Raw genomic sequence first — 13,765 nt, forward strand, 5'->3', positions numbered from 1 at the left:
GTTGGTGGCCGTCACTGCCTCTTGTGGGAGTGAATGCCATAATTTAAACACACACTGTGTGCGAAGAAATACTTTCTTTTATCTGTCCTGAATCTTCGAACATTCATCTTCACCGGATGTTCATAAGTTCTAATGTGAGGAAAGACACGCCAAGTTAAGTTTAAAGCAGCTCATGACAATAACAAAGCATTAACAAATAAAACTCTGATACAAAAGGTACAATGACGGGACAATAAATGAATCAAAACAATGTAAACTAGCAAAATCACAAAATGCAAACCAATCACACTGGATATATATTAAGAATGCCAATTAACCCTGCAGCAAGGAAACAAGAAAGTCCATCAGTCAAGCCTCCCCATCTCTCACCTAGGGCGTACACATTCCCCTCCCACCACTCACCTGGGGGATCAGGTTTGATTTTGGTTTTAAATCAATAATGGGGAACCACTGCACCTCCGGATGTTGCTGGACTACAACACCCTTAATCCCTTGCCATTGGCCATGGTTGCTAGAGTGATGGGAGTCATAGTTCAGAAACATCTGGAAGGCCAAAGGTTCCCCACTCCTATTTTAAATCTATAATGTTCATAGTTAGTCCCATATTCCATTGTGCAGCATTACTTGCCTGTACTATGCACTTCGTTTAAGCATTTGATCTTTTCTTTTTGTTTTTGCAGGAGTGTAAGCCAAAAATGTGGAGAAGCATAGTTGTTCAGAAAGAGAACACTCTTTTAATCCAAGATGTTCAGGAAGAAGATGGTGGGAATTACACATGTGAGCTAAAATTTGAAGGAAAGCTGATACGACGAACCACTGAGTTCAAAGTTACAGGTAAAAAGAAACTTCTGGGGTGAAATTGAAGGGAAGGAGCATGAAATGTAGAAGGAGGGAAAAGGTGCTCTCTAGAATAATTATTTATAACTTTTTTTTAGCCCTACCTTATCTTAAATTTCACCACAGACATCAACAGAACATCGTGCAATTCATTAGTAGCCCATTGGTAAAATCAGCTACTTATAAGCACAAGATGACAGTCAGTGGAAGCAGAGCAGAGACTTCAGCTAGATAATCTTTCTGAAAAGTGTGCCATTCACCTTTTCCATAAAAATGGAGACCAGAACTCCACACCCATACAATGTGCAAAGATTTTATCGACGTAAGGATGCAGGAGGAGTCCTGCTGGATCAGGCAAAGGCCCGTCTAGTCCAGCATCCTGTTCTCCCCATGACCAGGTAGATGCCCGTAGGATGCCCACTAAGCAGGACGTGAGTGCAACAGCCATTCTCCCCAGTTGTGATTCCCAGCAGATGGCATTCAGAGGAACACTGCCCCTGTGCCATATAACTTGCTCCCATCATTTTCATCCTCTGCATCTGTAGGTTTTCAGCTGCTAAGTGCTGGTCTATAGACACTGGTTGAAGCAAGTCCAGGCAGTGCGTGCTTGCAAATGCTGCAAGCCGGGCAGGGATCACACTATGAGGAAACTCTTTTCTCTGGCAACCAGTGGAGGCTGGTCCATTAGTGTGAATGGGGCACTGTCCCACTAAGCTGAGCCTCAGCCCTCCCCGCACCTCCCTCCCTAATGTCTACACTGATTGGCAGTAGCATTCCAGGGTTGCAGAAAGGGGACGTTCCCAGCTACACCTAGAGATGGTGGGGATTGAGCATGGGGCTTTGCACATGTGAAGCAGATGCTCTACCATTGAGCTAAAGCCTTTCCCAAAAATTTTAAACATAGGAAGCTACCTTATACTGAATCAGACCATTGGCCCATCTAGCTCAATATGGTCTACACTGATTGACAGTGGCTCTCCAGGGCTTCAGGCAGGAGTCTCTCTCAGCCCTACCTGGAGATGCAGAGGGTTGAGCCTGGGATCTTCCCCATGCAAAGCAAGATGCTCTACCTCTGAGCTACGGACCTTCCGCTCCAGCTCCTCCAGTAATGGTAAGAGGAAAGAGAAGAAGGAATAGCCACCATCATCACCAGAGCTCACTCCCTCTGGGTCCACCTGGGAGGTGGCAACAGTGGTGCTCTACTTGCTCTTCCTCCTCCTTTTTTGCTGACCGAAAAGGCTGTGCCTAAAACCATCTGCATCCCTAATAGTGTCCTAATAGTGCATGGCCCCGCCTTGGCTCTTGATGACTATGCTACTGTGTTAGACTGCAGGCACATGGCCAATGGTTCAGCTCTGCCTGGACAGGTGCTCTCATTCAGCCTCTGAGCAAGCCCTATCAGCTTTGTCATCTGGAGGTAGGGATGGACAAATCTGTCAATCTCAGTTCTTCCAGTTTCTCATTTTTCCAATCTTAAACTGAGTTCTCCACATTTCTGCAACAATTTGTGGGATTTTATTATTTATAATAGTGTGAATATCTCCTAAGAAATACATTTTTGTATGATGAATGTACACATTTTTGCAAACAATGGAATGCATTTTTATGTTATTTTTACTAATGTATGCATTTTAACGTGCCCGTTTCCTATTCTATGTGCTTTTGTACACATTACCTACCTGAAGAGCTGCATTACAAAATTCAGAAATTTTTAATTTCAAAGGATGGCTGTGTTTCAGTTCACATTGTTTCAAAAAGTGCTGATTTAGTAGTTTCGCCTTTCAGTGCAAACTGAATCAAATCTCTCCCCTATCAAATCTCTCCCCAGTGGCCCATCTAGTCTAGCATCCTGTTCTCACAGTGGCCAACCAGGTGCCTGGGGGAAGCCCGCAAGCAGGACCCGAGTGCAAGAACACTCTCCCCTCCTGAGGCTTCCGGCAACTGGTTTTCAGAAGCATGCTGCCTCTGACTAGGGTGGCACAGCACAGCCATCATGGCTAGTAGCCATTGATAGCCCTGTCCTCCATGAATTTGTCTAATCTTCTTTTAAAGCCATCCAAGCTGGTGGCCATTACTGCATCTTGTGGGAGCAAATTCCATAGTTTAACTATGCGCTGAGTAAAGAAGTACTTCCTTTTGTCTGTCCTGAATCTTCCAACATTCAGCTTCTTTGAATGTCCACGAGTTCTAGTATTATGAGAGAGGGAGAAGAACTTTTCTCTATCCACTTTCTACATGCCTTGTCTGAAGGCACGTGACACACACACCTTGCTGAGTCTAAAGGAGGTGTCCAAATTGTCCACCTTGGTTATATGATTAGAATGTGTGACTTAGTTTCCTTTTCCTATCTACCTTCAGCAAATGACTGTTGAATTCTTGCTTTCATAAAGTGCAATGCTGAATTCTCATGATATTGCTGGGCAGGATGTGGACCCCTTGGCTCTACTTTTCACTCCAATTTTGGGGAGAGTGTATTCCATCCCTGTTGCTGCTGCTCACTGGTCTTTTTTCAGACACCAGTTTATATCTCCCTATTTCTTCTGAAATCTGTGTGTGCAACAATCAGTTGCTCTGGCCATAACAAATTATTCCACTCAATTACATCGATGGAATACTTCCGCTTGAACTCCCTGTTCACTTGATCGCTCTTAAATCTCATTAATTCCCTAATTTTCAAATTGTGTCTGCTGTTACCGGTAAGAAATTTGTCATGGTGGTTGTTGGATGCCCTTCTCAGTTGGAACAATCTGCCCAAATTTCATTTCAACCAAAGTCAAATTGCGTTGAAGCATCATTTTGGGGTTTGGATGATAAGCCAAAGCAAGTTTCTCCCCTTCAACCCCAGCATCTTTATCATGCTATAATATCAAAATAAATTCTAGTCACCTGACGCATCTACTCACATAGGCTTAGATCAGGAATGGGAACTCTGAGAGTGGAGAGCAGCCGGGAGCCTTGACGTTTCCCATCACAACAGTTATTACCTGGACAGCAGACAGCAGCAGGAACACAGATCACCTAGTGAATGATAAGGATTCTTCTCCCTGACATGCTAGTTTTCTGCATGCATGGTTTTTGTGTGTGTGTTTTTTTGTATAGAGGAGTATTCCATCATGGCAACCTGTCCCTCCAGTCTCAAGTAGTACAGCCCAGAGACAAGTTTACCTATAGTACAGTGAGAACCTAGAGTCTTGATTATGAGATGTGACAGGATCAAAGCAGAAGTTGGTATTGCTGGAGGCGACCGTCATTTTCCTGTGATGTTCCCTAACACACTGAGGCTAAGAAACTACAGATGCTGGCCCCATCCTTTGCAATTGTAAAGATGGAAGGACAGGTGAAAAACGCACAAGCACATTTCATCTCCTTGAGTTGCAAGCATGCCACAGGTCCTTTGCAAACCCACTTGGCCGACTCGTGACTAGGCCTTCTACATCCTGAATTTGTGAACTGGCCATGGGACTCATCTGCATTTACTTGGAACACAGGAAGCTGCTTTAAACTGAGTCAGACCATTGGTCTGCCTCGCTCATTGTTGTCTACACTGGCTGGCAGCAGTGGCTTTCCCAGGTTTCATGCAGGGTGTCTTTTCCCACCCTACCTGGAGATGCTGAAGATTGATCCTGAGACTTTCTGCATGCAAAGCAGATGCTCTGCCATGGAGCCCTTCCCCACACTGCATGGATGACCTCTTGCTATCTGTCAAATTTGCCATACAAAAGAACGGAGGTTTCTAGAGATTAGTACAAATCCTGCTGAAATACATGCAAATACACTTGGTAGTGGCAGTAGGGATAGGAACACTGCCAAGTTCGGGAGGCCCCGAGCAAGGTGTCTTCATAGCCCGGAGGACAATTACTCGATCTAGGGCCTTTTCTGTAGTGGCCCCCGAACTGTGGAACAGCCTCCCCGAAGAAGTACGCCTGGCGCCTACGCTTCTATCTTTTCGGCGCCAGGTTAAGACCTGGCTATGCTCCCAGGCATTTTAAGCGTTTATGTTATAATTTTATTTTTTTATTTTTTCTCTTTAGTTGCTGCTTGTGTTTATTGTTTGTTGTCTGATTTTATTGTTGATATTTTGTATTTTAACCTTTTTGTACACCGCCCAGAGAGCCACTCGCTATGGGCGGTCTATAAATGAAACAAAGAAACAAAGAAAGAAATAGCATCATAGAATAGTAAAGTTGGAAGGGGCCTATAAGGCCATTGAGTCCAACCCCCTGCTCAATGCAGGAATCTTCTGGATACCACCCAGTTCCTTGACAGCTCCTCTGCTTTTTCTTCCTGTGCTGATGCCTTTCTGCTTTCTACCTGCCCTTCCTGACTGGTCCAGCAGGCCCAGTGCCTGTAGTCAGCTAGGTTGGGCACTGGCTGAGGGTCCCAAGGGCTCAGAAGGGTCCCTCACCAACACCTGGATATGCCACCACTCCCCACTCTGCCCCTAGATGGCTATTTTAGCAGTGAGTGGGCAGCAGTGCCACTTTTGAATAGCAGCCAAACTGCATAGCTGCATTGGTTACATCTCGCCAGGGGGGGCATCAGCAGCAATGTGCTTAGGGCCTCCTGAAGTTTGCTGCTGGTTCCATAGTCCAAATGCGTCATCATCATCATCATCATCATCCAGTGCCTGATGCTGACTCCAGGCCTGTTTGCTCTCTCTCTCTGTGCCTCTGTGGTTTGTCCCCCTGACCTGGGCTATGGACGACAAACTTAAACCCGCAGCTCTGACCCTAATGGTGCCATTGAATAGGGTAGGGATGGGAAACCGGTGGCCCTCCAGATGTGGTTGGGCTATGATTTCATAATCTCTGACCATTTACTATGCTGGCTAGGGCTGATGAGAGTTGGAATCCAAATATCTGGAAGGCTACAAGTTCCCCATCCCTGGAATAGGGCATTCCTCCATCCCAGAATGACGGCTTCATTATTATACAGTACCTACAAAACCAGAAGATATGAAAGATACAAGACCTTGCAGGATGAGGTTCCAGGCTATGAGTGTTGTGCCCTATCACTTCACTAACCCGCTTTTGTTAGCAGAAAGGGACATGGGGGTTTGCTACTTTTACACCACATATAGCAAAGCTGTTAGGGATTCCTTCCTATATTCCCACAGCCTTGTTGCTATAATGGCTCAGGGATGCAGGCAAGCTCAACTCCCCTGTGACACTTTGTCTTCCTAAAGCTCACAGCTCTGAGTTAAGCCCCTTCAGGTTTCTGCTGCCACCATATATCTGATTTACCCTTAGCTAAGCCGATGATAAGTCATGTGTGTGAAAGCAAACAATATTTATTTATAGAACAGAAGTATTTAAAAAGAAGCAAGTTCACTTGTTGTTCATAAGCATGTGGTTTCGTTAAATATCTCAAGGTGTTATACTTCAGTTATTGTATGTTCTTTAAATACTTTGAAGTCCAACTGGCCTACCCACTCTCATATTCCTACACCACCTCCACCCTCTCAGCAACTGCATCCAAAATAATAAGCCTAGCTGACCCTACACTTCCCATCACTAATCATCCCATACAATCCAAATCAATCCAATTGCCAAACTGCCACACATTCAAATGTAAACCTCTCACTCCTAGTATCCCGGCCCCAAGCTGTATTGGGCTTTGTACACCAAAACCAGAAACTTGAATTTGGTCCGGTAGCTAATGGGCAACCCATGCAATTTTTCAGCAATGAGGTGACATGTTGGTGATACGCTGCCTCATTGAGCAGTCACACTGCCGCATTTTGCACCAGCTGCAGCTTCCAGACCATCCTCAAGGGCAGATCTGCTTAGAGTATATTACAGTAATCCAGCCTGGAGACAACAGTAATCAGGCTATCCCAGTCCCAAAATGGCCAGAGCTGACTTACCAGCTGAAGCTGGTAAAAGGCACTCCGTCAGTGAGGTCACCTGGGACTCTAATGACAAAGATGGATCCAGGAGCACCCCTAAACTATGAACCTACTCTTTCAGAGGGAGTATGACCCCATTCAAAGCAGGCAATTGACCAGTTATCTAAACTCGGAAACCACCAACCCACAGCACCTCCATCTTGCTAGGATTCAGACTTAGTTTATTGGCCCTCATCCATCCTACCACCGAGTCCAGGCACTGGTCCAGGGCTTGCACGGCCTCTCCCAATTCAGATGTTACAGAGAAATAGAGCTGATTATCATCAGCATATTGCTGTCACCTTGCCCCAAATCTCCTGATGGCCACTACCAAGGGCTTCATATATATGTTAAACAGCATGGGGAACAAGATGGTACCCAGTTGCATGCCACAACACAACTGCCAGGGGGCCAAAAGACAATCACTCAGTGCTGTTCTCTGAAACAGATGCTGTAGATAGGATTGGAACCACTGTAAAAAGTGCCTCCAATACTCATCTCACCAAGTCGACCCAGAAGGATACCATGGTTCATGGTATCAAAAGCTGATGAGAGATCAAGTAACAGGGTCACACACACCCTGTCCTTCTTCAAATAAAGGTCATCCATAAGGGCGACCAAGGCCAATTCAGTTCCATAACCAGGCCTGAACCCAGACTGGAATGGGTCAAGATGACTATCTTAGGTTTATTAATTTCAGTGGGTCTGCTATGAGTAGGACTAAGTTGACTACAAACCAATATGTCCCCAAGCTGACTGGCTGTAAATTAAAATTTTGTCTAAGACTTCTGATATTTGTGTTACCAATTACTTGATACTATTTTAAATAACAATAATTTGCACTGATTAAGATAATGCACTCTGAGCTACTTGCAGATTGAAAAAGCATTTATGTCAGTACAATTAATCAATCAGTTTGGTGATTGGGCATAAAATAATAAGAAGAAAGGGATTCATGTCCAAGTTAATTGTTACCAACCAAGATTTGGATTTAGATATACGCCTGGTTCTAAGTAAGGATGGAGAAGAAATTTAATTCATTTCTCATTTAGAAGTGAACCTACCTAATTCACACTTTCCAAAACGATATGCAAACTGAAGCACAGCCATCCTTCTGAATTCACCCTTCTCCAAATTTTGAAAATCAATTCTTCAGCCAAGCAGAGTGTACAAAAATGCATATATATCAGAGTAGGGTGTGCATAAAAATGAATATATCAGTCAAAAACAACATACAAAAATGCATTATATTGGGAGGAAATTGCTTTGCAAAAATGTGTATATTAGGAGAAACTACATATAAAAATGTGTAAAAGGAGCAATTTGCACTATAATGCTAATGAATGTTCATCCAAATTAAAATATTGTCAATATTATTGGTGGTACAAATATCAGAAGCCTTAGGTAAAACTGATATGGAAATGATTATTTATTTATTATTTATTTATTTATTACATTTATATACCGCCCCAAAGCTGAAGCTCTCTGGGCGGTTTACAGCAATTAAAAACAATAAAAACAAATATACAAATTTAGAGCTGAATCTAAGATTGGAAAAGTGAGAAACTGAGCAAAATTGAAATTGACAAATCTGTCTACCTGATGTGTGAACACTGCTTCCTTTCTCTCTATCTGATTATTGTACAATTAACGACTGACAGAGCAATGTGTTACTAATGAAATGTGGCAGACTCACAGGCATTTGAAACATGATTTGCCTGTGAGTTTTTACCTGCTGCAACTGTCCCTGTGTTTATGGCTTTACTGGAGCTGTATTGTTAATTACTGTATTACTTTGAACCACTCTGGAATCTATTTTTTAAATTTAATAAATATTTTATTGCTTAAACAATATGTACATTTCCAACACACAACAGGGGGAGGGGAAGAAAAACAAGAGCAGAAAAAAGAAGAGAGGCACTTACAGAGATATCTTTGTAGTCATCCGTTATAAACTAATGAAAGATATAAAAACATCAAAATTAAAAACCACTCTCAAAAATCAAAATCATAATGAAACGTTATAATAACAATTAGAACTAACACATTTCCATATCCTGTTACTCTAACATAGCAGTGTTATGCTATGCTCTAGCAATATTGTCAATTTACTGATTATTATTACTGAAACAAATATGTCTCACGTCTGTGATTTCCATATCTGCCATTTCAACAGCGGATAAAATCTATTTTTGATTAAAGGTGGTATATTAAATGAATAACTGTGGTCTGCACCATTGAAAAGCAGCTTTGCATTTGAGTCCATGTGGGATCTTTTGATCTGTGGTACTTTTATGTATCCAAGTGGAAAGAGTTGGATTCTGATACGGAAAAGTCTGCCTAAAGAATGCTTTTTTGGGGGTTGAAGGGATATCAGGAAAATGCCTAAGCTTATAAACAAAAAATATTGTGTATTTTTTTTAAAAAAGAGAGAGGTCACATTATGTATCACATTTATCTTCTGCTCACTGCTATGGGTTGTCCTTTTGTCTGTTCCGAACTGCACAGGAAAGAAAGTGTAGGTACTTCCATTTTGATAAAATTACTTCATTTTGAGAATATTATCAATCTCACTTTTGGACACTTTGCAGAACATGGCCATGTTTTAAATCAGAGTATTGTGGGCTTTGTGTTCTCCCATTTTCTTGGAGGTCATGGCAATTACTGTTTCTTCATGTTCACCCTGCTTGGCTAAGACCTGCCTGATAGATTATTTTGTGAGTAAAGGAAATGAATTCAGGATGTTATATCAAGTTCACAGATGCCAGGATTTAAAGCTTCTATCAAGAAATAGTTTGAGAAGTGCCCTGCATCCATTTTCATCCTACATAGAAAATCTCAGTCAGATCACCAGGGAACAGTTTACCTTGACAGGGGGAGTCTCTTCCCATAACCCCTCCCCAATTCTCTACATAAGCTTTTAGGTCAAGTTATGATGCTTTGGTCCAAGTTCCATCTCCCTGTGACAGCATTCTTCTGAGTAGTAGTTGCTGGAAACTGCAGGAGGGGAAAGTGGTCTAGCGCTAAGGTCCTGCTTTTTAGTTTCCCATGGGCATCTGGCTGGCCACTGTGAAAACAGGATGCTGGACTAGATGGGCCATTGGCCTGATCCAGAAAGGCTGTTCTTATGTTCTTAAGCCATGGTTTGGCTAAGTGTTATGCCTGAACCTGTGCTTGTGGTTTGCCTACTTCAGACAAACCATGAATGGTAAGCCAAGAAGAAACCTTGGCTGTAACTCATGGTCTGACTGTAGTGAGACAAACCACGAGCCAGGGTTCAATTGTAATGCTAAGCCAAACTATGGCTTAGCATTGGGTAGTGACCAGGAGTGATGTGGCCACAATGTTTACTGAGTACTGTTAGGGCTGCATCCAACATTCTGTGTCTGCTTCTGCAAGGGCTTTTGTGCTAGCAGATGTATGAGTAATGTGTAACCGAGGAATCTCATGCAACAGTTGTGCTAGCTAAAATTTATTACGTAACGGATTGCACAGTCCATTGTGCAACAGAGTTACCAGCAGTATTTTATCTGCTGGGATAAAACATTTCACCAGTGGAACAAATATACTGCTAAGTGGCTTTAACTTAGCACTACATTTGTTGGATACAACCTTTGGTGTTACATGTAAATTGGGCCAATCTCTCTCAGCCTAACCTACCTCATAGGGTTGTTATGGGGAAAAACATGAGTGGAGCTGTGCCCATTGCCTTGAGGTGGGATCTAAATATAATAAAGAAATACATTAAATCTGTAGTGTAGCTATCACCTAAGTGAAATAATATATGAAATGAGCTGTTTCTAATTTAGGTTTAGCTTCTGTTTTGTATAATTCTGCTGTCATCGCAGAAGAAGAAAAGAACAGCAAAAACATACAATAAATTCATCTCCTTGCGCTCTCCGTGGACCTTTCCAGCTAATTATTACTAACATCAAATGCTGTTTTGTCAGAAACTCCCTCAATGCATAAGACTTTGGGAAGGAATTCTACTCAGCTGATGAATTATAGAAGGTAAATAGCCATCCTGAAAATATTTAGCTGTTTCTCTTTTGTCATGGTAACCTTGCCATTGTTGCAGTGATAAGAAAGGTCTGAGATTACACAGGAACTCTTTGTGGTCAATGCCCTTATATATAGCCCTTATATATCCAGTCAATCACTGTGCTCTGCTGATGAGGGCCTTCTGCAAATACCATCTTATCAGGAGGTTCATTCCAACAACATGGGAAGCGGACCTGTAATGTTGCAGCACCAACCCTTTGGAATTCCCTCCCCTTAAATATTGGACAGGCACCATCTGTGCTAACTTTTCGACACCTACTGAAGACCTTCCTCTTTCAACAAGCCCTTTGAGACCTTATCCCAGTCGGTGTCTATGTTGGTGCTTTTTAAGATGTTTTTAATTGTGTTTTTTAAAAAGATGTTTTTAAAGATGTTTTGTTTTAATATGTTTTTAAAATGTTTTGTTTTTAAGATGTTTTGGAGTGCTTTTAGTGCTTTTGTTTGCTGCCCTGGGCTCCTTCTGGCAGGAAGGGTGGGATATAAATTTAATAATAAATAAATAAATGCCTCCCAAATAATCTTATAGAGAAGGGAGGGCAACAGTTAACAGAAACACCAAGTGAAGTGCCTCATCTTGAAACTCAGCCTGTTTGAAATCTGTTCCATTTAACAGCTCCTCTAGATTGGTGGGTTTTTGTGGGTGTATTCTGCAACATGTCATTGATGCAATAATAGTACATTCATGGTGGATTTATACTGGACCACCCACACATCATTCCATTTTATTAGTTGTTCTGCGATGCTTCCCCAGTGACACTGTATTATTGCTGTCTGGAGGGACACTCATATCCTATAGCACAACAAAAGCGGGACAAAAAAAATAAACCAGGATATTTGTGGTATAAAAAGTTACAGAATTTCAGAAGGAAGGTGCAGGGCATGCACCGACAGGAAATGAAGCCATATGGCCACCTCAGAATGTTTGCAGGCTCAAATAGTATTGAAAATGGGATTGTGTATAACCTCCCCGATGCCATCACAAGCACAAATCATCATTAATCTTCTACTATATATTTTGGAAAGTTGTTTGTCTATTTGCTATGCATTTGGACACTTCTTGGGATATCATAACCAAATTTTGACTTTCATTCTATGTTTCACTGTTCACAATCCTAACCATGTTTACAGTCCTAACCGTGTTGGCATAAGCCTAACCATGTTTACTCAGATGTATGTTCTACTGAATTCAGCAGGGCTTACTCCCAAGTAAGTAGGGTTAGGATTGCAGTCTAATTAGCCACAGTACAGGGCTTTGTTTTTCCACAGTAGTCCTTTCTCTCTAGAACTCCCTTCCTAGGATGATCTACTAGGCAACCTCTCTGTATAACTCAGTTTCTTCACATTGAAAAAGTAACTAATTCTGTACATGTTGGGAGGCATCTAATACATGCTAAATATAAACAACTTCAGCTAGAAGGGGAAAGCAGTTTTTGTACTTTACTCTGAGTGTATTTCTAAAACATAGATAGACTAATCACAGCAAGGTGGCAATGTTGGCATCTGATTCAAATCCGATTTCAGATAGAGCAAACCAAATTGAAAATAATTTGGTTAAAACTGGGATTGCCTGTGATGTTTTGGTTGCTGCTTCTCAGGCAAAACATCTGAGGAATTTGTTTAAGGCAAGGTTGGGGTGGTTTCTTCAGGCAAAGGGCCACAGTCCCTTCTGGCCAACCCTTCTGGGGAAAGCACAAGCCAGTGGTGATCAGGCCTAGGGGCAGAAGTGGGCAGACCAAAGAGTGTAAAGTTTACCTTTGTAAAGTAGGCTAGTTTCTACATACACTTACACGCCTCTTTCTATCCTCCATCCAGGCAAGCAAAAGGCATTATGGGAGTTTGAGGACACATTCCAGCCAAGCAAAAAGACCCAAGGAGTGTGCAAAGAAGAGCCAGTGAGGGGTGTAGGCTGGGGGGAGAGAGTATTGCTAGGTTGGGGGCATAAGTCCAAAAGGTCAGATAGAAAGTCTTGGAAAGCCACATTTGGCCTGAGGTTCCCTGCCCCTAGTTTAAAGGATCCATCTATACATGCCTAATAATGGAGGGATGATTTTGGGTAGTATAAATTGCATTTGGAACTTGCTATGGTTGAACTCTATTTCTAAGACAGAATTCCTAAATCTCTAATTTAGATTTACTAGTAAAATGTTGGGGTGTATACCTTATCTAGCATCCTGGCAGCTTGAGAATAAAAAGTGGGTTTTGTCGTGCTACTATCACATTTTTTCTGGTTTAAAGCAAATTGTCCCTGGCTGGCTGTTGTCATTCTGTGTCATTCATGAGTGCTTGTTACCTGGTTCAACTCCTTTGAACTGAAGAAGGTTTGCCTGCATAAGATTGTGTCCTGCAAAATTTCATGGTACGTTGAGGATGTTTTGTGATACACCTGTAAAGCCTAACAGGAGTCTGTTCCCAAAATTCAAATAGCCCAGGCTTACTTCCACTTCCTGATCTCACATTTCAGTTGCTAGAATGTACTAACTGTTCTTCTTCAAGGTCTGTGCTATGGATGGTGTACTCAAGTGTGAAGTCTTAAAACAGATCTGCTTTAGAACTAACCAAGCATTATAAAAAGCTCCTGAAAAATTGAAGGAATGAGAGTGTGGGGAATGACTTCTTTGTTGCTAGGTGTTTTTATTTTGGGATAGATAATGCTTGTTAAATTACCCCACAAAATCCCCCATATCCTCTTGGTGTGCAGAAAGGAAACAGCCGTGCCTGCAATAAATAAAAGATGACAATAAGTTAAGTCAAAGTTCTGCAAAGTAATCAGTTTCTGAGGGTTCTGTGAGTGTGTGTGCCTTACTCAAAGCCTCTCAGCTGCCTGTGTGGACTGACTTTGTTGAAAAGCTTTGTTGTTAAGATTCAGGTGGAAAATGTGAGCTGTGTTATTTGATGGGTGTGTGTTGAAGGAGAGTCATTCATGCCTGCAAGTCACTGCTAGAGTTGTGTGTCAATTGTCATGGGGTGACTGTGCATGTG

At 42.1% G+C, this 13,765-nt stretch overlaps 1 protein-coding gene across 2 annotated transcripts in view; it reads left to right on the forward strand.

The window, feature by feature from the left end:
* The window catches only part of IL1RAPL2 (interleukin 1 receptor accessory protein like 2), a 515,439-nt gene that overhangs the window by 307,665 nt on the left and 194,009 nt on the right, over nt 1–13,765 (forward strand). For both annotated transcript variants that reach the window (XM_061598749.1, XM_061598748.1), the window contains one exon: nt 681–834. In XM_061598749.1, coding sequence (XP_061454733.1) covers nt 681–834 — 154 coding nt within the window. The remainder of the gene's footprint in view (nt 1–680; nt 835–13,765) is intronic.

The sequence above is a fragment of the Rhineura floridana genome, chromosome 16 (assembly GCF_030035675.1).
Source record: "Rhineura floridana isolate rRhiFlo1 chromosome 16, rRhiFlo1.hap2, whole genome shotgun sequence".
NCBI classification, from domain to species: domain Eukaryota; kingdom Metazoa; phylum Chordata; class Lepidosauria; order Squamata; family Rhineuridae; genus Rhineura; species Rhineura floridana.